The following is a 24760-nucleotide window of genomic DNA, read 5'->3' on the forward strand; positions in this document are numbered from 1 at the left end:
TGGCAGACCCATTGTTTCATCCTGTTGCTGCCCCACTGAACTTATTTCTTCCTATCTTGACTCTATCTTTTCTCCTTGTTCAGTCTCTTCCAACCGAAATCCATGACTCTTCTGACGCCTATGACATTTTGACAATTTCCAGTTTCCTGGCCCTAACTGCCTCCTCTTCACTATGGACGTCCAATCTCTCTACACCTCCACCCCCCCACCAGGACAGTTTGGGGGCTCTCTGCTTCTTCCCTGAACAGAGGCCCGAACAGAGGTCCAACCAGTCCCCATCCACCACCACCATCCTCCGCCTTGCTGAACTTGTTCTCACATTGAACAACTTCTCCTTCAACTCCACTCACTTCCTTCAAGTAAAAGGTGTTGCTATGGGTACCTGCATGGGTCCCAGTTATGCTGTCTTTTTGTGGGATATGTCGAACATTCCTTGTTCCAGTCCTACGCAGGCCGTCTCCCCCAACTCTTTTTCCGGTACATTGATGACTGTATCGGTGCCGTTTCCTGCTCCCGCTCAGAACTAGAAAACGTTATCAACTTTGCTTCCAATTTCCACCCTTCTCTCACCTTCACATGGTCCCTCTCTGACACTTCCTTTACCTTCTTCGACTTCTCTATCTCCATCTCTGGGGATAGGCTGTCTACTAATATTCATTATAAGCCCACTGACTCCCACAGCTATCCCAACTACACTTTTTCACACCCTGCCTCTTGTAAGGACTCCATTCTATTCTCCCAGTTTTTCCGTCTCCGACACATCTGCTCTGATGATGCTACCTTCCACGACAGTGCTTCTGATATGTCTTCCTTTTTCCTCAACTGAGGATTCCCCCCACCCCCCCCACTGTGATTGACAGGGCCCTCAACAGTCTCCGGCCCATTTCCCGCACCTCTACCCTCACCCTTTCCCCTCCCTCCCAGAACTGCGACAGGGCTCCCCTTGTCCTCACTTTCCACCCCAGATCCAAAGGATCATCCTCCGCCACTTATGCCACATCCAGCGTGATGCCACTACCAAACACATCTTCCCCTCCCTTCCCCGTCAGCATTCCAAAGGGATCATTCCCTCCGTGACACCCTCGTCCACTCCTCCATTACCCCCACCACCTCGTCCTTTCCCACGGCACCTTCCCCTGCAATCGCAGGAGGTGTAATACCTGCCCATTTACCTCCTCTCTCCTCACTATCCAAGGCCCCAAACACTCCTTTCAGGTGAAGCAGCGATTTACTTGTACTTCTTTCAATGTAGTATACTGTATTCGCTGCTCACAATGTGGTCTCCTCTACATTGGAGAGAACAAACGCAGATTGGGTGACCGCTTTGCGGAACACCTCCGCTCAGCCCATAAGCATGACCCCAAGCTTCCGGTTGCTTGCCATTTCAACACCCCCCCTGCTGTCATGCTCACATCTCTGTCCGGGGATTGCTGCAGTGTTCCAGCGAACATCAAGGCAAGCTCGAGGAATGGCATCTCATTTACTGATTAGGCACGCTGCAGCCTACTGGACTGAACATTGAGTTCAATAATCTCAGAGCATGATAGGCCCCCCTTTTTATGTTTAGTTATTATTTCTTTTTTTCTTTTTTATTTGGTTATTTTATTTTAGTTTGTTTCTACTGTACCTACCTGTTTATTTTATGGTTGTGCTTGGAGTGCTTTGTGCTTTACAGTCTATTCACACCCTCTCTGTACTAACACTTTGTCTTTCAGCACACCATTAACATACCGTTTGCCTTTGTTCCATGACCATCTGGTCAGTTATTCTGTGAACCTCTGTCCTATCAACACCTTCTCTTTTGTTATCTCTTGCCCCACCCTCACTTTACTTGCTTAAAACCTTTTACATTTCTAATATCTGCCAGTTCTAACAAAGGGTCACTGACCTGAAACGCTAACTCTACTTCTCTCTCCACAGGTGCTGCCAGAGCTGCTGAGTATTTCCAGTATTTGTTTTTATTTCAGATTTCCAGAATCTGCAGTATTTTGCTTTTGTATTGTTATTGTGGTTCTAGGTTCAAGTCTTGCTTAAGCACAAAAATCAAGACTGACATTCCAGTACTGAGGAAGTGCTGCACTGTTGGAGATACTGTCTTTTAGATGAGACATTAAATCAAGGCCCTGTCAGCTCTCTTAGGTGGATATAAACGATCCCATGGCTCTATTTTGAAGAGGAGCAGGGGAGTTATCCCTGGTGTCCTGGCCAATATTTATCCCTCAATCAACGTTGCCAAAAAAAGTTACCTGGTCATTACCACATGGATGTTCATGGGAGCACGCTGTGTGCAGATTTCTTAAATTACAACAGCGATGACATTTCAAAAGTACTTTATGGCTGTAAAGTGCTTTGGGAAGTCTGGTGGTTGTGAAAGGCACCATATAAATGCAGGTTTTGCTTTTATATAAATAGCATGATTGCTTTCCTGATGGATAATCTTAAACCAATCATAAACATTTATGGCAATCCAACAGGTGGTGCCAGCTAATAATTACCCAATTGATTGAATTTAATTTTCCATGGTGGGAGTTGAACTTAAACTCTGGGTCAATAGTCCAGCAACATAAACATTACACTACTAGATCATGTGTGACAATTTTATATGTGACAAAATGGAGATAAAGGGCCTGATGTTTAGCACCCACTAAGGTCAGTATCAGAGGTGGCCAAATGCCAAAAATAATGCCGTTAGCCTGCATGCTGGATCCCCGGCTCCATCACGCCCCTGGCCATTTTCGTGAAAGCAGGAAGGTGGTGGGACAGGGGCAGCAAGGCTACTCACCTTCGTATGGCGGGTAGCCGATCCAGCTTGTTAAGGGCCACTTAAGGCCAATTAAAGGAGGCCAGTCGGCGTCCAGGTTCCCGCAGGCAGCGGCAGTCAGTTTAGTTGGTAGCAGACTAGGAGGCCAGCGCTCCAGACAGGCTTAGACACTTCCCTGCCTGCCTGGGTGCTTTAGCAGCCACAGCCACACTGTAGAGAGATCCCCCCCCCCACCCCCACCACCAGCCAACCCCTCCTCCACCAACAGTGGTGGCCTGACTGTAAAAGCCATTTTTAATTTAAACTTTAAAAAAGTTGGAGAGAGGGATCCTCCATTTTGAATCATCCTCTCCCTTACTTACCTTCCATTGCAGCTTCTAGTTCCTTTCAAGCTGGAAGGCCTCCAATTGGCCCTCCAGTTTCAAAAGCATAGCCGCTGTCCTTAACTGGACGGCGAGCCCGCCCTCTAGCCATTAATTGGCTGCTTGTGGGAAAATCACATTGAGTGACTGTTTCCCACACCATGGGGGCTTCTGACCCACAATTGAGCCTGATGGTGGGGTTCAGAAGCCCACAGGGAAAATCCAGCCCCAAGTCTTTACCATTTGGTCTCTGACAATGATGACTCTGATCACAGATTAGCCTCCAGAGACAGACAAAACATTGATATTGGGTACATCATGTCACAAATTCTTGTGTGTTCACCCAGAGGGTAGTGGCTGTCTGGAATTTACTGCCTGGATAGGTGGTGGAGGCAGAGACCCTCAATTCATTTAAAAGGTACCTGGACATGCACCTGAAGTGCTGTAACCTCAAGGCTACAGACCAGGTACTGGAAGTTGGGATTAGAGTAGGCGGCTAGTTTTTTTTCAGCTGCCGCAGACACAATGGGCTGAATGGCCTCCATCTGTGTTGTAACTTTTCTATGGTTCACAGAAGGAATGGATAACTGGTACCCTTACTCCCGGTACTGTTTTTTTTTTGGAAAGTTTATTAAAATATACTTTGGTCCCAATTAAGCCAAAAATTATTGTCCTCAATTCTGTAATTCACAGAAGAGGGCAAGAGTGTGACAACAGCTTCCAGGCTCATTTCCTTCTATCTTTCAGATGCTAAAGCAAGAACTTACCTGCCTTTGTTGTGGTTTGTGTTGATGTTTAAGAATTTATGGCAGCACTATTCAAAGAACATTACGGATTTATCCCAGTTTTCTGGCTAACATTTCTCTTTAACAGGCACAACTCAAAAACAGTGATAATTTATTTCATTGTCGGGATCTTGCTGTGCAAAAATGTTTCCATTTTCCCTACATAAAAAGTCACTGTATTTCAACGTCATTATATTTAAAGTGTTTCAAGACATTTTTGTCAGATATGCTTAAGGCCTTTTATAAATGCAAGATCTCCATTTACACTGTTAAAACAGTTTTTAGGAGCTGCACAAGTGTGGCTCCAAATATCCTGCCTGGCAAACGTTTGGCCTCTGAAAGCAAGGAGTCAGAGCACTGTCTTTTATAAAACAGAAGGGGGCCATTTGGCCTCTCGAGCCTATGCTGGCTCTCTGCAAGAGCAATTTAGCAAGTCTCACTCCCTCACCCTTTCCTCTTCCTGCAAATAAAAGACTTCTGTTACATTTGTCATAGATTTTATTGGACCTACATCAAAGTGGCTGTGTGTGTTTGTGTGTGAGATTGTGCTGTGGATAACTTGAAGTAAAATGAGTTAGCTGTCACCAACCAAAGAAAACCAATCCATAGTATTGCAGCCTCAGTAATGTCTGTATGCGTTAGCTTTGGTTTAGTGGTAGCACTCTTGCCTCAGGGTTGGAGGGTTCAAGCCCCAGTCTAGAGACTTGAGCATAAAATCAAGGCTGAAACTCCAGTGCACTGAGGGAGTGCTGCACTGCCAGAGGTGTCATCTTTTGGTTGAAAGGTTAAACTCAGATGCCATCAGCCTCTCAGGTAGACATGCTAGATGCTATGAAGAGGAGCAGGGGAGTTCTCTCCAGTACTGTGGTGAACTCTTATCTCTCAACCAACATCACTGAAACAGGCATTATCACATTGTTGCTGTGAGGAGCTGCTGTGTGCACATTGGCTGCCAAGTTCCCTCAAAAACAAAAATAATTACTTATTCTGAAGTATAGTCAATCAGATGGAAAGCGTTTTGGGGCAACCTGAAGACGTGAAATGCAAGTTATTTCTTACTATTGATCTACTCAAGCAGCCAATAGTAAAACTTAATAGTTACAAGTCCCAAAAGTTTCTGTAACCCAACCATGAAGGGTGCAAAACTTGCCACAATTCCACAAAATGTAGAAAATGCCAATTTATTCGCTAGGTTTAATCCTGTGTTCTCCAGTAGAAAGGAAAATTTCCTCAGGCTACACAATAACTGCATTAAGTGATCAGAGTGTTCCACAGGGTGTTATAACTTCAAGACCTATAATGGTAAAATGTCTTGAGTTTACTGCTAAATTACTTTGAACATATTTAGAAGCATCCAACACAGATTTGAGAAAGATATTGCTTCACAAACCCAATAGAGATCTGTACATAGAATATACAGCACAGAAACAGGTCAGCAGGTGACAGATATGGTGGATGATGAAAATGCAGTGGATGAATTGTGCATGGACTTTCAGAAAGCCTTTGATAATGTACCATTCAGGCAATTAATGGAGAAGATTAAGGGGTACTAAATTAAGCAGAGAGTAACAAATTCTATTAAGAGTGGGTTAGAAGGAAGGAAACATAGTAAATATTAAGACAGTTTCTCAGAGTAATGTAAGTGGGTAGCAGTGTTCCACAGGATTCTGCTCTTGGACCACTTTAGTTCACTGTGTACATCAATAATTGGGATATAGGGCTGGAGTGAGTGCTGCCCGCATTTTCAGACAGGACTAAAATAGAAGGTATTGTCAATATTTGTGTGGACCAAAGTGATAAAATTATAGAATACACTGGTTGTTAATATTGAATTCAATAAATGGACAAAGGAAACTGCTTTGCATTGATGCAGAAGTGACAGTGTAACTGCAAGTCTAGACTTGTATGTCGTGCTCAAGAATTAATTGATATGAGCTAGAGAGAGAGATGGAACATAATGTTGTAGTTGCTGGCTGGTATCATTGTTGGCAGTTATTATTAAATATAGTCTGGTCTGTAAACTTAACTGTGTTCAGAGAATCGTCTGGAAGAAGTTGAAGACTTTGCTATCCAATGCTTTTGCATGTCTTCACAATCCTAACAATGAACAATTCCCTATGACATATTGCACATTTCTACTGGGAATACACTCTGAATAAATAACAGTGCTATGGAGAATAGATTGATGCTGACTTTGAAATTCTCATTCAAGGGTTTATCAAGACCAGTGCAGTTTGTAATCTGAATGTATGTCACAGTTGGTTTATAAAAGCTAAATCTTGCTGTAAAGCTTTCTTCTTCACAATATGGGTCTGGAATTTAACTCTGCAGAATAAATAAAGCGTCTATCAACAAATAATAAGTGACGTGGGAATTAGAAATAATGTTGGCTGAGTTCATTCTAGCCCAGATGTCAAATCTATGTTTCCTGACTGTAATTTAGAAACTGTGTGAAGAAACTACATAAAATGCTACTGACAAGTACTAACTATTATTCATCAGAAGGGAAAGCCACAGTTAAGTGCTGCTCAACAGTTATGACATAAAATATTTCCATATATAACCTTACCATTAATTTTTATTCTCTTGGTGTATAATGTGCTTGTTTTGACTTGAAATCATTTTGATTTAATCCTGTAGTAATCAGCAGCATTTAAACAATGCATACCTTTAGTTATTTCTGATGTTTTCGTTGTGTCTCCAGAGCCTAGGCTTTCTGCCCAATTATAGTTGATGATTTAAAGTATATTTTACTAATACAGTCAATCTCATTTATCATGCACCCATGTCAATTAATCCCCAAGTATGACACACAAGTCTAGACTTTTATATCACTGCAAAGCAGTTTCCTTTATCTACTTATTGAGTTCAGTATTAACATCCAGTAAACTGGGTTGAATGCTCAGAGAAATCATAAGAACATAAGAAAGAGGAGTAGGATTAGGCCATTTGGCCCCTCAAGCCTGCTCTGCCATTCAATAAGATCATGGCTGATCTGATTGTGGCCTTAACTCCACTTTCCTGCCTGCCCCTTATAATACTTTACTCCATTGTAGATCAAAAATCTAGTTCAGCCTCGATTGTACTCAATGACCCAGCCTCCACTGCTCTCTGGGGCAGAGAATTTCAAAGATTAATGACCCTCTGAGAGAACAAATTCCTCCTCATCGCCACCTTAAATGTGAGAACCTTTATTTTGAAACTGTGCCTCTTAGTTCTAGATTCCCCCAGAAAAGGAAACAACCTCTCAGCATCTACCTTGTCAAGCCCCCTCAGAATCTTGTTCCATGTGGATTCTAACTGAAGTTTCACCCTTCATGTTTCATATCCACCCAGGTATCTGAGACATACAATGTTCCTCCAACTGCTGTTCTCGCTACATCCTGAGATCCACATTCAGTGGCATGCACAGGCACATGTACACACTCAATCTCTCTCTTGAGCAGCCCCGACTCACCCTATCTCAAAGCTGTCCTGCTCGGCAGTTTCATTTCATCCTTCATCTTATCCGACGCATTAACAAAAAACATTTTCTCTTCCTTTTAGATGTTAACGAATGCAAGCTCCAGCAATTCATGGGTACCAACACCCCTCCATATCTTTCTTGCCCTTCTCTTCCCTCTGACCCCATCCCTTCTCTTAATCTCACCCCTTGCCGTGTAACTGTTGACCTTCCCCTCTCTGATGCTGAATGATCTGTATTTGGCATGATGTTGAGCTCCTCTTTCATCACCTTTGCCTCTGGGCTCACTTCTTTGGCTAGGAGTCCTACCCCCAACCAGCGGATCCATTCACCAACCTCCAGTATTCTCCCTCCACCTGGACCCCTCCCTCTGGCCTCTTACCCGCTCTTGATCTTTTTATTGAGATCTGTTGGTGTGACATTGGCCATCTTAATTTCTCTGCTCCCCTCACTCATTCTAACGTGTCTCCCTCTGAACGCTGCACTCTGTTCTTTCAGGTCTAACCCCAACATTATGATCAAACCTACTGACAAGGGTGGTGCTGTTGTTGTCTGGCATACCTATCTCTACCTTGCATAGGTTGAGCGCCAATTCTCAGACACTTCTTCCTACCTTCCCCTAACCATGACCCCAGAAATGTCTCCAGAAATCTAACTGACTTCATCTTCTCTGGAGGTCAACCCTCTACAGTTTCCCACCTCATATTCCCGCAACCCCGAACAGGCCGCGTCTATCTCCTTCCCAAAATCCACAAATAGGACTGTCCCAGTAGACCCATCATTTCAATTTGTTCCTGCCCTACTGAACTTATTTCCTCCTATCTTGATTCTATTTTTTCTCCTTGTTCAGTCTCTCCCCACCTACATCCATGACTTCTGACACCCTAAGTCATTTAGACAGTTTCCAGTTTCCTGGCCCTAACTGCCTCCTCTTCACTATGGACGTCCAATCTCTCTACTCCTCCATCCCCCACCAGGATGATCTGAGGGGTCTCCGTTTCTTCCTTGAACCGAGGCCCAACCAGTCCCCATCCACCACCACCCTCCTCCTCCGTCTGGTTGAACTTGCTCTCAGATCGAACAACTTCCCTTCAACTCCACTCACCTTCTCCAAATAAAGGTGTTGCTATGTGTACCTGCATGGGTCCTAGTTATGTCTGTCTTTTTGTGGGGTATGTCAAACATTCCTTGTTCCAGTCCTGCTCAGTCCTCCTCCCCGAACTCTTTTTCCAATACATTGATGACAATATTGGTTCTGTTTCCTGCTCTTGTCCTGAACTGGAAAACTTCAACTTTGTTTCCAATTTCCACCCTTCTCTTACCTTCAGATGGTCCACCTCAGACACTTTCCTTCCCTTCCTCGACTCCTCTGTCTCAATCTCTGAGGATAGGCAGTCCACTAATATTTATTATATGCCTACTAACTCCCACGGCTACCTTGACTGCACTTCCTCACACCCTGTTTCCTGTCAGGATTCCATTCCATTCTCCCAGTTTTTCCGTCTCCAACATATCTGTTCTGATGATGCAAACTTCCACAATAGTGTTTCTGATCCTTTTTCCTAAACCGAGGATTGCTCCGTACTGTGTTTGACAGGGCCCTCGGCCATGTTCACCCCATTTCCCACACTTCTGCCCTCACCCCTTCCCTGCCATCCGAAAACCACAACAGGGTTCCCCTTGTCCTCACTTTCCACCCCACCAGCCTTCAAATCCAAAAGGATCATCCTTTGCCATTTCCACCACCTCCAGCGTGATGCCACCAAACACATATTCCCCTCTCCTTCCTTGTCAGCATTCCGAAGGGACCATTCCCTCCGCGACACCCTGGTCCACTCCTCCATCGCCCCCAACATCTCGTCCCTTCCCATGGCACTTTCCCCTGCAATCGCAGGAGGTGTAATACTTGCCCTTTTACCTCCTCTCTCCTCACCATCCAAGGCCCCATACACTCCTTCCAGGTGAAGCAGCGATTTACTTGTACATCCTTCAATTTAGTATACTGTATTTGCTGCTCACAATGCAGTCGCCTCTACATTGGGGAAACAAAATACAGATTGCGTGACTGCTTTGTGGAACGCCTCCACTGAGTCCACAAGCATGACCCCGAGCTTCCGATTGCTTCCTATTTTCATTCACCACAATGCTGTCATGCCCGCATTTCTGTCCTCAGCCTGCTGCAATATTCCAGTGAAGCCCAACGCTAGTTCGAGGAACAACACCTTATCTTCCAATTAGGCACTCTACAGCCTTCTGAACACAATATTGAGTTCAACAATATCAGACCATAAGCCCCATTGTTTATTTATCTATCTTTTATGCTAATTTTTATTTATTTATTAGCCATGTGCTAGTCTTAAAACGGTTTTTCATGTTTTTGCTTTCGGACAGAGTTATTCATTATTCTGCTGTTAGCACTCTCTCTGGACAAATGCTTTGTCTTTTACTACAACTATTTAGCACTCCATTTGTCTTCTGTTCCATGACATCCTTGTCATTTAACCTCTCCTGCCCTCCATCCCATCACACACCTTTCCTTTTGTTCCTCTTCCCCACGTGCTCCCACCCCCTTCACTTGCTCACAGATGAACATTTCTGACTTTTGACAGTTCTGATGAAACATTAACTATGATTCTCTCTACACAGATGCTGCCAGACCTACTGAGTATTTCCGACACATTCTGTTCTCATTTCAGAGTTCCAGCATCCACAGTATTTTGCTCTTATTCTCCTCAGAATATTATATGTTTCAATAAGATCACCTTTCAGTCTTCTAAACTCCAATGAGTATAGGCCCAACCTGCTCAACCTTTCCTCTTAAGAAAAGCCTCTCATCCTTAATAACGGATTTCAGCATTTTCTCAATGACAGGCCTATGGTTTCCTGCTTTCTGTCTCCCTCTTTTCTTGAATAGAGGTGTTACATTAGTGGTTTTCCAATCTGTTGGGACTTTTCCAGAATCTAGGGAATTTTGGAAGGTTGCTACCAATGCATCACTATCTCTGCAGCCACTTCTTTTAAGACCCTAGAATGCAGGCCATCAGGTCCAGGGAACTTTGTCAGTCTTTAGTTGCATTACTTTTCCTAATACCTTTTCTCTAGTAATAGTGATTGTTTTAAGTTCCTCCTTCCCTTTTGCCCCTGGATTTTCTACTATTCTTGGGATTTTTTTGTGTGTCTTGTTCCATGAAGACAAATACAAAATAGTTCAAAGTCTCTGCCATTTCCTTGTTTCCCATTATTACCCACTCTCATCTTCTAAGGGACAACTTTAGCTACTCTCTTCCTTTTTATATACTTGTAGAAGCTCTTACTGTCTGTTTTTATATTTCTTGCTAGTTTACTCTCATGTTCTAATTTCTCCCTTTTTATTTAAGTTATCCTCTGCTGGTTTCTAAAATTTTCCCAATCTTCTGACCTATGACTAATCTTCACATGATTGTACGCCTTTTAGTTCAATTTGATACCTTCCTTAACTTCCTTAGCCACAGATGGTGCATCCTTTTCATAGAGTCTTTCTTTCTCAATATAATATAACTTTGTTGATAATTATGGAATATCTCCTTAAATGCTTGCCACTGCTCATCTAACATGTTATCTTTAAACCTATTTTCCCAGTCCATTGGAGCCAACTCTGTCCTCATACCTTTGTAATTTCCTTTATTTAAGTTCAAGACACTAGTTTCAGGCCCAAGTTTCTCACCCTCAATTGAATGTGAAATTCTATCATGTTATGATCACTCTTGCTGAGAGGATCCTTTGCTATGAGATCGTTAAGTAATCCTGTTTCATTACACATTACAAGGTCGAAAATAACATTTTCCCTGGTTGGTTGCAGAAAGTTTTGTTCGAAGAAACTGTCCTGAATGCACTCTATGAACTCATCCTCAAAGCCACCTTCGCAAATTTGATTTGTCCAATCGATATGAAGATTAAAAACACCCATGATTATTGTAATACCTTTCTTACAAGCCCCCATTATTTCTTGATCTATACTAGTCTCAGTGATGATGACTATGAAACTACTGGATTGTCATAAAAATGCATCTGATTCATTAATATGCTGCAGGGAAGGAAAGCTGCCTGCCTTAGCGATTCTGCCCTATATGTGGCTTCAGACACCCAGCAATGTGGTTGACTCTTAACTGCCCTCTGAAATGGCCTAGCAAACCATTCAGTTGCAAACTGCTACAGAAAAATCAAAGAAGAATAAAACATGACAGACCTCCTGGTATTCATCGAGGCATCAGAAATGACCTAGTTGACTCTGCAAAGTCCTCCTTACTAACATCTGGGGACTTGTGCCAAAATTGGGAGTGCTGTCCGACAGACTAGTCAAGTAACAGCCTGACATAGTCATACTCACTAAATCATACTTTACAGCTAGTGTCTCAGACTCCATCACCATCCCTTGGTATGTCATGTTCCACCAACAGGACAGACCGGGGGCGGTGGCAAACTGCTATACAGTCAGGAGGGAGTCTTTAATATTGTCTCTGGACCCCATGAAGTCTCATAGCAGATCCAACATGGGCAAAGAAACCTCCTGTTAATTACAGTTAAATTCCAGAAAGCTTGTTATGGAAAGATAATGCTGGAGCTTATATTTATTTCGTTTCACATTTATTATGCAGAATAAAAGGATTACAAACATGTAGCTCCTCACTCAAAACCACCACAGTTCCAGTGAGCATCTGCTTACAAGTGCTCAACTAAAACCCCAATTAATACCCTTCACCTGTATATAATCAAACCATTCACACACAATTAATAGATTAACAATTACCACCAACTGCCCTCCCTCAGCTGATAAATCAGTGCTTCTCCCTGTTGCCCACCACTTGGAAGAAAAACTGAGTGCAGCCAAAAGCACAGAATTTACTCTGGGTGGGTGACCTCAATGTCCATCATTCAGACTGGCTTGCTAGTACCACAACTGACTGAGCTGGCTGAGGCCTGAAGAACATATCTGACAGACTGGGCCTACAGCATGAAGTGCGACAACCAATAAGAGGGAAAAAACCTACTTGACTTAATCCTCATCAACTTGTCAATTGCATATGTATCTGTCTATGACAGTATTGGTAGGAGCGATCACTATGAAGTCCTTGTGGAGACCAAGTCCTATCTTCACATTGAGGACACCCTCCATTGTGTTGTGTGACACTAACATTGTGATAAGTGGGATAGATTCAGAACAGATCTGGCAGCTCAAAACTGGGCAGCCATGAGGTGCTGTGGGCCATCAGCAGCAGCAGAATTGAATTCAACCACAATCTGTAACCTTACGCCTTGCATATCCCTCCCTCTACTATTAACACAAGCCAAGGAATCAACCCTAAATCAATGAAGAGTGCAGGAAAGCATGCCAGGATCAGCACCAGGCATATCTAAAAATGAGGTGCCAACTTGGTGAAGCTAGATCATGGGACTACATGCATGCTAAACAATGGAAGCAGCATGCTTCAGACACAGCTAAGCCATCCCAAAACCAACAGATCAGATCAAAGATCTGCAGTTCTGCCACATTCAGTCTTAAATGGTGGTGGACAATCAAACAACTAACAGGAGAAGGTGGTTCCACAAACATCCCCATCCTCAACGATGGAGGAGCTCAGCATGTCAAAAGGCTGAAGCATTTGCAACCATCTTCAGCCAGAAATGCCGAGTGAACTATCCATCTTGGTCTCCTCCTCAGGTCTCGAGGATCATAGATGCCAATTCTCAGACAATTCGATTCACTCCATGTGATGTCAAGAAACGGCTGAAGGCACTGGATACAGCAAAGGCTATGGGTCCTGACAACATCCTGGCTGTAGTACTGAAGACTTGTTCTCCTTAACTAGCCACATCCCCAGTCAAGCTGTTCCAGTAGAGCTACAACACCGGCATCTAACGCACATTGCAGAAAATTGCCCAGGTATGTCCTGTCCATAAGAAGCAGGACAAATCCAATCTGGCCAATTACCGCTCCATCAGTCTACTCTCAATCATCAGCAAAGTGATGGAAGGTGCCGTCTACAGTGCTATCAAGCAAAACTTACTCAGCTATAACCTGCTTATTGATGCTCAATTTGGGTTCCACCAGGGTCACTCAACTCCAGACCTCATTACAGCCTTGATCCAAAGATGGACAAAAGATCTGAATTCCAAAGGTGAGGTGAGAGTGACTGCCCTTGACATCAAAGCAGGATTTGAATGAATGTGGCATCAAGGAGCCCTAGTAAAATTGAAGTTAGCGGGAATCGAGGGAAAATTTGCCACTGGTTGGAGTCATACGTAGCACAAAGGAAGACGGTTGTGGTTGTTAGATGTCAACCATCTCAACCCCTGGACATCACTGCAGGAATTCCTCATGGTAGTGTCCTAGGCCTAACCATCTTCAGCTGCTTCAACAATGACCTTCTCCCAAACATAAGGTCAGAAGTGGGGATATTACCTGATGAGTGCACAGTGTTCAGTACCATTCGCAACTCCTCAGATACTGAAGCATTATACTGTCCCTGAATGTAGCATGACCTGGACAATGTTCAGGCTTGGGCTGTTAAGTGGCAAGTAAAATTCATGCTGCTCAAGAGCCAGGCAATGACCATCTCCAACAAGAGAGAATCTAACCATCTCCCCTTGATGTTCATTGGCATTACCATCGCTGAATTCCCTCACCATCAACATTCTGGGGGGGTTACCATTGACCAGAAACTTAACTCGATCAGCCATACAAATATTATGGCTACAAGAGCAGGCTCTGTCGAGTAACTCACCTCCTGACTCTTCAAAGCTTGCCCACCATCTACAAGGCACAAGTCAGGAGCGTGATGGAATACTGTCCCCTTGCCTGGATGGGTGCAGCTCCAACAGCACACAAGAAGCTCAACACCATCCAGGACAAAGCAGTCCACTTGATGGGCACCCCATTCACCACCTTAAACATTTACACCCTCCACCACCAGTGCACAGTGGCAGCAGTGTGTACCATCTACAAGATGCACTGCAGCAACTCACCAAGGCTCCTTTGATAGCACATTCCAAAGTCTTGACCTCTACAACCTAGAGGACCGAGGGCAGCAGATGCATGGGAACACCACCACCTGTAAGTTCCCCTCCAAGTCACACACTATCATGACTTGGAACTATATCGTTGTTCCTTCACTGTCACTGGATCCAAAATTCTGGACCTCCATCCCCAACAGCACTGTGGGTGTATCTACACTACACTACATTTTTTGCAGTGGTTCAAGAAGGCGGCTCACCACCACCTTCTCAAGGGCAATTAGGGACGGGCAATAAATGGTGGCCTTGCCAGCAACACTCACATCCCATAAACAAATAGAAAACAATTCCAACTGTTGCCCTAACCAATCTTTCGTAGAAATATATCAATACTTCTATATTCTTGTGTACTATGCTCCAATTAATAAATCTCAAAATATTATTGGCCTCTTTTTTGATAGCAATTCTAGTGAAGGCCAATTGCACATGAAAATATTTCAGTGTTTGGTTCTCACAAACATGCAGCAGAGCTTTTGATCATTATCAAGATTTATGGCCTACCATTTGAACTCTTACATATAGCTAATCCAATGCAGTAAATTGAAACAACTGTTCCATATGTTTGTCTCTGTGTATATCTTCATTTATCCATTGGCAAATTGACTTGGCTATTCAATCAAATCTGTCAAAAAATCAAAAGCAGATGTTTCTCAAGGATAAGTAAAACAATATTGATGGTTATGATATCTGGATTTATAAAGAAGCTTCATCACATTGAAATGTCTCAATGCACTTCACAGTGCAGTGATTATCTGTAGAAAAAATAGGCAGCCATTCGGTGGCAGCAACATTCTATAAACAGTTATGGGATCCTATTTTTTATCCTATGCCAGGTGTCGTGCCAACCATTCTTTGTGTGAACACTATTAAAGAATTCCTGCTCCTCTCTCAAGTTGGCAAATGGAGTTCCTGTTATGCTTCCATCCTGAAATATTTCTATCATGCTAATCATTCACGGTGCTGATTTTCTTATGTCAGCACTGTAATGGTTAACTCTGCTTGCTGGTTGTGTGGTTGAGCAGAAGAAACATTAAAAAAATGTGTCTGGGCAGACTTTCTTCTGTATCTTCCCATGATGAGCTATAAGGAGGATATTGATAAACTTCAAGAGGACATAGTCTGGTGGAATGGATGGACAAGTGGTAGATGAAATTTAATGCAGAAAAGTGTGAAGTGATTCATTTTGGTAGCAAGAATGAGGAGAGGCAATATAAATTAAAGGGTACAATTCTAAAAGGGTGCAGGAACAGAAGGACCTGGGGGTATATCTACACAAATCATTGAAGGTAGCATGGCAGGTTGAGAAAGTGGTGAATAAAGCATACAGGATCATGGCTTTGTAAATAGCGGCATCGAGTACACAAACAAGGGAGTATCATAAACCTGTATAAAACACTGTTTTGGCCTCAACTGGAGTATTGTGTCCAATTCTGGGCACCAAGCTTTAGGAAGGATGTTAAGATATTAGAGAGGATGCAGAAAAGATTCATGAGAATGGTTCCAGGGATGGGGAACTTCAGTTACTTGGATAGGTTGGAGAAGCTGGGTCTGTTCTCCTTGGAGAAGAGAAGATTAAGAGGAAATTTGATAGAGGTGTTCAAAATCATGAGGGTACGGACAGAGTGTATAGGGAGAAATTGTTCCCATTGGCGGAAGGATCCAGAATCAGAGGACAGCGATTTAAGGTGATTGGCAAAAGAAGCAACGGCGACATGAGGAAAAACCTTTTTATGAAGCGAGTGGTTAGGAACTGAAATGCACTGCCTGAGAGTGTGGTGGAGGAAGGTTCAATTGAGGCCTTCAACAGAGAATTGGATCATTATCTGAAGAGAAAAAAAAATGCAGGGCTACAGGGAAAAGGTGCGGTAGTGTGACTAGGTGATTTGCTCTTGCAGAGAGAGCCAGCAGAGACATGATGGGTCAAATGGCCTCCTTCTGTGCTATAATCATTTTATGATTCTAGGTGCTTATCACACATGAAAGCACTTTTGACTTCTCTGAGCATCTTTCTTCAGATCTACATCTACTTCGTTATATCCTTCTCGGACCTGTGATTTCCAGAGACAGAATTTAACTTATCAGTTATTCTGTCCCATATTTCTGGAACTCCGGCACTTCTTGGCAGATCGGGTGGGGCAGGGGGTGGAGCAAGGGGGTGGGGGAGTGTAGCCGTCCCTACCATAAATTCTCTCTCACTCCCTCATGAAGCATTTCAATTGCCAGATCATTAAACCTGTGTTGACTTAACCTTATAGCCTCCATTGCACAGTAAACAGTTGCCCTGGGCTCTTCTGCAGAGTTTTCGACCACTGCTTAGTGCTATTAGCTGATATTCTCCATGATGATTGATCTTGTCATGCATTGGATGGTTCACTGTGAGGTTGTTTTAGTGCACTTGGTGTTGTAACTCTGGAAATCAATAAAATCATGCATTTAAAAATTGAAGCAATGCTCAGTAAAACCTATAATTGTGCTCAAACAGGAATTTTGTGGCTAACTTATGTTTTGTTTTCTGGATATAAAGAGAATTTTACAATTTTATCAATACATCATGTCAAAAAAACATTTGCTGTCACCAATCAGTGTTTCATTGAATTGCTGTGCAGGAACATTTCATGGAAGTGATTAAGAACCAGGAGTTTCTTCTGCTCCCTGCCAGTGAAATTGAGAAGCTCCTTTCTAGTGATGACATTAATGTTCCTGATGAGGAGACCATATTCCAAGCCTTGATGATGTGGGTAAAACACGATTTACAGAAGAGACAACAGGATCTTGCAATGCTCCTGTCTTACATCAGACTACCTTTACTCTCCCCACAGGTAAATGGATAGCAAGTTGGGTCTGCAGACTTTTCCATGTCGTATTTAATACGAGTTTGCTACTACCTCAATTTATTAAAATATTTCATGTAATATTCTGATGACAATGTCTCAATACCAATACTTCATCTTGCATTTGTTTCTGAAGAAACTTGAGGGTAAGTTTAACCAAACCCACCCTACAGAAACAGGGTGGTTGGGCAGTCAAATTTGCCAAATTACTTACCCACCCTGGAGTCACTTGGAGCCAAACATTCCCAACTTTAATCTCCTCTACTGAGCAGGTGGCAAAGATATCAGTCCAAACCCAGCAGAATCCTGTTTTTTTACATATACACATTAGATCCTGATGATGTCATTAGATCAGACTCAACTGTAACTTGATAACCTGAGCGGGACCAGAAGAGACACAGACAGCTACAGTCTTGCCACTTCTCCCTCCTCTTACCCATCACAAGATCCCCACAAGATGGCAATGCAGCCAGTTCCACAGCCCAACTGGTGTTGACAGGGGGCCTTTGGCTGTGTCATTTTCCACCACGTCCAGCTGACTTCCCAACCAGAACAGATGGGAAACTCACTGGCTGGATTTAAAATCACCCAGGTCTCATTACAGGGGCAGTGAGCGAATTGTTGACTTGTGCTGTTACCTCCCCCACCCCCATCCCAAAATCAACTGAAGTTAATGTTGGGCACCTGGACTTAATCACATACATTTAGTTACTTAATTGCCAAAACTGATACGACCATCTCTAAAAATGTGTTAAAAATTGTAATTATTAACCATAATACATGCATTTCTATAGGGTATTTCACAGAGAATTATCTCATAATACATGACTTTTTGAAGTGTAATGGATGTTATATGGACAAATGAGGACTGATGAATCCGATTTTTTCATAGCTTTTGGCCGATTTGGAAAACAATCCAATGTTTGCTGATGATCTGGAATGTCAAAAACTTCTTATGGAAGCTATGAGGTATCATCTCTTGCCAGAGAGACGACCCATGATGCAAAGTCCCAGAACCAAACCCCGAAAGTCTACAGTAGGAGCACTTTATGCAGTAGGAGGAATGGATACTACCAAGGGTAAGAGTGAACACGCAATTGAAGCATGTATTGGCGATAATATCAACATACTTGCAACGAGATGCACCATTCTTTGTGATTTTGTCAGTGACAGCCTTTACGCTTATCTACCACATGTTGGGATTTTATAGAGTAGATATAGTGAAGTTGTTTCCTCTAGTAGAATGCAGAACAGAAGGGCATAATCTAAAATTTAAAGCTTGGCAGGTTAGGAGTGAAATCAGCAAGCACTTCTTCAAAGGGTAATGGAAATCTGGACAAAGTCCTCCTCCCTACTCTTTTTAAATGCTTTTTTGTTTTTCCTCCATCACCTTCTGCAGTTTCCATGAACCTTCTTCATTTGAGAGGATGAAACTGGACTCCCAGTTTCCACCAAAATTATTCCTTAGTCACCCTCCAGGAAGTCCATGATGGTGACTTGGGACAATTTGCCTTTTTTCCCACAATTCTTGTGGTCAAATCTTTGGCTATCATTTTATGCCCCCACAATGGGCCACAGTTGAGATTAGGACCGTCTGCAGGAATTTCAAGCAAGAACCCACATTTCACCACTTGCATTTGCAGAATGGTGTTGCTATATTTCATTTCACTGTACCAGCCTTAATCTCTCTTGTCTTTTATCCATCCATAATTTTATTCTTGTGTATGATTTACTACCTTAGACAATAAATACAATTTTGGAGCAGTTAACAGAGCATCTGGAAGTCAAGCAACTCCCTAGCAATGTTAAGAGTCGTTTAATTTTTTGAATGCTTGGGCTTGATAGTTCTACTGAATTTATACCTTCTAAGTTTACAACCCTGCAACCAGAAATTGTCAGCATTTTTCTGATATATCATTATGTATTTCTACAGGTGCCACAACAGTAGAAAAATATGATCTCAGGACAAACAACTGGATGCAAGTAGGCACAATGAATGGGAGACGACTGCAGTTTGGTGTGGCAGTGATTGACAGTAATCTGTATGTTGTTGGTGGGAGAGATGGATTAAAGACATCCAACACTGTGGAATGCTACAACCCTATAGCCAAGGTCTGGTCCATAATGCCACCCATGTCTACTCACAGACATGGCCTAGGTAAGCAATAACTATTTGTGTCCTGAAAGCAAATATTTAGATCTATTAAATATATAAGACATGATGAAGCATAAATAACATTGCACAAATCTGTGTTTTACTTATTGTTCCTAAATTCCCAAAGCATCTTGGAGTTACGTGTATGCATCAATGTGACGCAAATAACTGTTGTTCGAATATTGTTTGAATGCAACATCCCATAATAAGAGGTATAATTCCCACCACTTACACTGTGCTTGCTTCTCCCGGATAACCACCTGTTTTTAGCAAATGGTACTGACTATTTGCCATTATCATAGATGGCAATTACAAAAGGCAACACTTATACTGTATTAAATGGAGCTGCTATTTTGGGCAATTCAAGCAGCTGTTCACACCTGACTAAAGTGCGATCACTTTAGAGATATGTTTGTCATTAAGGCCTTTGGTGATTTCTGTGACTTAGATCAGACAGTATTCCCTGCTGCCCCCCACCCGCTAGTCCCTCTGCCCTGGACCTCTAGAACTCCTGCAACTGCTGCAAGCCCTACTTGCTGTTTTTTTTTCCAGTGTCATTTTCATCACAATTGGGAGATTGTTCTTTACACAAGTATATACTCCTATTTATATATTGTTTTATCTTGTTTTTGCCTAATGTATGTAAAGTAGTCTTTTCAAAAATGTTTTTGTTGGCACCGATACCGTGTATCGTGAGCAAATTGCATTGACAGCAGCATTATTATTATATTATCGCATTGCTATTTTATTATTAAAAGACTCTGTGGATTCATTAACAACCTGTCTTAAGATAACTTCTATCTGCCGCCACTGCACCAGGATGTTAGACAGACCTGCTTATGTTCTCAGACTGGTCGAACGCCTGTTCTGTAGTTTGGGAATTAGAATCTCTTAATAGTCAGAAACTTGAGCAACTATAATCCCAATTCTCTACAGTGTAAGGTGAGGTGAGATAAGAAGTTTAGGTCAATAATATAACATTAAAACAGCTAAAGGAAAGTTTTTTTAAAAAAAAGCAATTTGAGAACTGCCATTTGGAAACTGCTGTTTTACACAATGGGCCCAATTTTAACTTTAAGTCCATGAAGTGGATGGGTTTTAAATGAGTTAAAATCTCGCCCAATGCTCTTGTAAAAGGCGAAATGTATGCCAAATATCTGATCTCTGATAAGAAGTGATTCAACTTTATTGTAGATTGAAATTATCATGGCTAAAATCCCAATGTATTTCATTACAAAAACAGTCACTATCTGTTTGCACAAGGATTGTGAGATTGGCTGGTAGTCATGGATGACCAGCTGTAATGGTCATGGTTTCCAAAACACAAGCTGAGCAATAGAATTTCCAGGGCACATTATCCTATGTGACCAACATTTGGCCTAACACAACACAAATGAGCAACTTAAGGAACTGGAGTTAATCATTCAGCCCCTTGATTCAACTAGATCATGGTTGATCTGTATAAACTTTGACAAAGAAGAAACTTATTAAAATTTCATTGTCATAAAGTGATTTTCTTTGTCAGAGGGCTCAACATTTTGTGAGTGCAAGAGTTATGATGGAATGCAGCTTCAATGTAATAAACAAAGATCCTTTAATTTCCTTTTTAAAGCAAATTATACTTGATATTAAACAGGTGGTCAGATTTTATGTTTGTTTTTCCTTAAGGAAAATTAAAACACAACATTCAGCAGGTCAGAATGCATCTGTGGAGAGATATTGCCTGATCTGCTGAGTATATCCAGCATTTTTTGTTTTTGTTTCAGATTTCCAGCGTCTGCAGTATTTTGCTTTTGTAAAACAAAACATTGCCTTGTTAATGTAATGTATGCAGTATAATTAAGTGTTGGCAGAAGATACTTCAGCCACTATGAGACAAATTTTCAAATGGCTGCAGAGGGGGGACTGGAGGCAGATGGGCCTGCAATTTTGCATCACCAGCCAGCGTGCTGGTCACTCGCCATGATCCCACCTCTAGGCTATTTTTGTCCTGGGAGATTTGGGAGGGGGCTAGCCACCAGCCTGCAAGCGGTGGGTAGCCTATTAGGCCAATTAAATGGCTGATTAAGGCCACTCAGAAGAAGTCAACTGGAATTTTCCAGTCAGCATCCTTGCCTCCCCCCACCGTTGAGGGCAAAACACAGCCAAGGGTTGCAGGCAGCCTCCCAATGGCAGACCTCAGGAGATGGTACCAGTGCTCCATCCACCGAGGGAACCTCCCTCCCCCACACACCCACTATAGCCATTGGGCCACAACTGCAGCCACTGGCCATCCAGTGAAAGGGTTGCCTTTCCAGGATGACAGTCTGGCAGCTGTGCCTTTTTAACAATCAAAATTTTGAAAGTCTCTTCAGAGGGTGCTCTCTCTTTCTCCCTCCCTACATTGCCAGCTCCCTTAATTGGATGGCGAGTGTGCACCCTGGACATTAATTGGTCTGCTTTTCAAAAATCACATCAGGCAACAGGCACTGTTGTAAAGTGAGGCCAAGACCCAGAAATTCACCGGGTGTTGGTGTCCCGAAATTAAATCAGCCCTATAATTCTGTCAGGTTAGAAGTAAATGATAGTGGGGAGGATAATAATTGCCATAAACCTGCCATTTGTCATATCTGTTAATTTTGGTGAGGTTGTGCTGGCAGTTGCAATGTGGGCAAGTTTATTGCTTAAAAGGCCGCTAACTCAGAATATAGTGGACATCCAAATTATTAAGTAATAATCATATAAAGATGAAATGTGACACTGCAGCAGTTGAACAAATATCTGGCAGAAGGCATCATTGCCTCGTTTGCACCTGGCATCATTGGTGTGTGACTTGATTGTCCGCCTCCCCCAGTCTTCTCAAACAGTAAAAAGTTTGCAAGTACTTTGTCAAGAAAAATTTGCCCCTTTGCTCCTTTCCTGCTGTGTTTTCTTTTTTCCCTCCTTTATCTTGCATTTTGCACAGAATTTGTAGCAAGGGTATAACTGCTTTGTTTCATAGATGTTATTTTGTCCTTCTCAGTGACTGAGTCTCTTTTGATCTCTTTATTGGCCTGGATTATGGGGTGCAAATAATGGTGAATGTATCAGCACTCACTGTTATTAAAGGGTAAATTGGACAGCAACTTCCAGACACCACACATGTAGTTAAAGGCAGAAAGCAGGAAGTTGCTGTCCGATTTGCCATAGTCCTTCAGAAGCTTCGCTGTAACAATATCGCGCCCGGAGACTCACCATTGAAATACATGGAATGTGTGAAGTTGCTTTACTTACCCACTTGGGGCCACTAAACTTGCCAGAAAAAGTTGGGACTTTGCCATTCAAATGCAAGTCAGTTTTTAACGGTGTGATCAGTCTTAATTACTACAAAACAACCTCTTTGGCACTGAATGTTAACTTTTACAAGTATGGTGTCTCATTACTTCAGATTTTAATTATTGTTGGATATTTAAAAAAATAAAAATATGTAAATGAATTATTATTTTACTTTTTCTTTCTGTCTCTTCTATCTCTCTTATAATCCCATCTTTTATTCTCTCTTTATTTTGCTTTCTATACATGATTTGGCATTGAATTAAGTATTCTAACTTACAATTTCTCTGTATAGACTCTGTAGATCAATAAGGATTCTTCAACCTGATTAATTAAGGCGATGACATAGTTGCTTGCCCTGCTTTCACACACCGCAGATCCCCTGTAGCGAGTATTGCGTTGAAATGGATTTCTAATCACAGCAAGTTACTATGTAAAAACCCACAGAAAATCTGTGGTCAAGTGTAAGTGTAATGAATGGCTAGCACTGTTTGTTAACCACTAATCACAAAATCTGGGCCATTATGTTTCCAAATCTGATTTGTCATGATATTCTGACGTATCTTTTAGTTATTATCTGGAGTGCTCACAGCCCTCACACATTGCTAAAGTGCGATGAACTACTTTACAAAAATATACCCTCTATAGGGTGCATTTTACAAGTTATGATCCTGGCGTAAATCTTCATGTTCTGCAATGCATCTCAGGAATTCAGCTGTGGAGGACAGTGGGCCCTACAAGATTTTGCAAACATTTTTCCCATCCAAATTTCCAATATATATTCCTAGTGCATGAAGCTCCATGCTAGATGCCAGAAGCATTCATAAATTTATTTGACTTATCATAAAAAAATGTTGTAATATAATGCAGTACTTGTTATTGAAATTAAAACTGTCTTTTTGATGTACATTGAATCTGTGTTTATAAGTAGACTGGACAAAACCATATGTTAGGTTTTAAACATATAATCAGCAGCACATTAGGACAGAACAAATGACTTTTATGACTCCACTTAACAATTATTATAATGAAGGAGAATATTTTATGGAGTATGTTAGTGCAATTTACCATAAAGTGCTGAGGCATATGTGTGCATTCAAATTTACTTACACATAAAATATGTGGTCATGCTGTCACAAAAAAAATTCTTCCCAATTGCAAGAATTGAAATTCCATTGTTATGAAGACTGGACTTTGTAGCATGATTATACTTTAAAAACTGTGATTTTTAATGTAGTGTAAGAAGGACTGAGAGAAGACATGTGACCTCACACCAACTCTGCCTAGAGACAAGCCATGGATCTTGGTTACCATGAGCACAAGGAACCCAGATCAAAAATCCTTTTGAAAACAGAATGCAAGGTTGTAACACCTGTCGGGATTGGGTTTTGCTCTTCCAGACTCTCAGATAGTAAACAGAGAGCAAGGGCTCTGAAAATGCAAATTCAAGTCACAATTGCTAACACCTGGAAACAAAGGAAGGCCCAGGTGATTTTGCTGTGACCAGACTTATGGACTCTGACTATTGTAAAAGGCAAATGACTATTGACTTTTGATTCTTGATAAATTCAACAGGCTTTCCTAAGTCTGACAGGTGGTAAGGAAGAAAGGAAGACAGGAAAAGCAGCAGTGACAGTCTCAGAAGAGAGAGGGAGAGAAAGAGCAACTGCTGTCATATCACAGATACAGCAAAAGGCTGCTAAGACTTGAACCCAATTTGAAAGCTGAGGTTTGTGCAGGATAAAAAAAAACAATGGAGTTACCAGAGATCTCCTTATTAACGAAAATTCAGATAGAAAGTGCTCAGATTAATTACTTGCTATGATCATAACAAGAACCAATCAGACAGGCTTTCTTGAGTTAACAAAGCCAGAGGTTAACTTTATAGTACTTAAGCCGAACTAAGTAAAAATAATCAGACACACACAAATAGGTTATAGAGTGGGGAAGGGTAGAATGGTCAAGTTAGAGTTCGTAAAGAAAAGGAGTTTGGTGATTCACCTGGCTTCTAGCTGAATTCGGTGATCCTGAGACTTTTAGTTTAACGAGGTAGATGACTGAC

General features: G+C 42.0%; 1 protein-coding gene across 5 annotated transcripts in view; it reads left to right on the plus strand.

Annotated features, from left to right (window-relative positions):
* Positions 1-24760, plus strand: part of LOC137377726 (kelch-like protein 4) — a 415621-nt gene that overhangs the window by 326447 nt on the left and 64414 nt on the right. For all 5 annotated transcript variants that reach the window (XM_068047695.1, XM_068047698.1, XM_068047696.1 and 2 more), the window contains 3 exons: positions 17028-17240; positions 18145-18331; positions 19186-19410. In XM_068047695.1, the coding sequence (XP_067903796.1) occupies positions 17028-17240; positions 18145-18331; positions 19186-19410 (625 nt within the window). The remainder of the gene's footprint in view (positions 1-17027; positions 17241-18144; positions 18332-19185; positions 19411-24760) is intronic.

The sequence above is a fragment of the Heterodontus francisci genome, chromosome 15 (genome assembly GCF_036365525.1).
Source record: "Heterodontus francisci isolate sHetFra1 chromosome 15, sHetFra1.hap1, whole genome shotgun sequence".
NCBI classification, from domain to species: Eukaryota; Metazoa; Chordata; class Chondrichthyes; order Heterodontiformes; family Heterodontidae; genus Heterodontus; species Heterodontus francisci.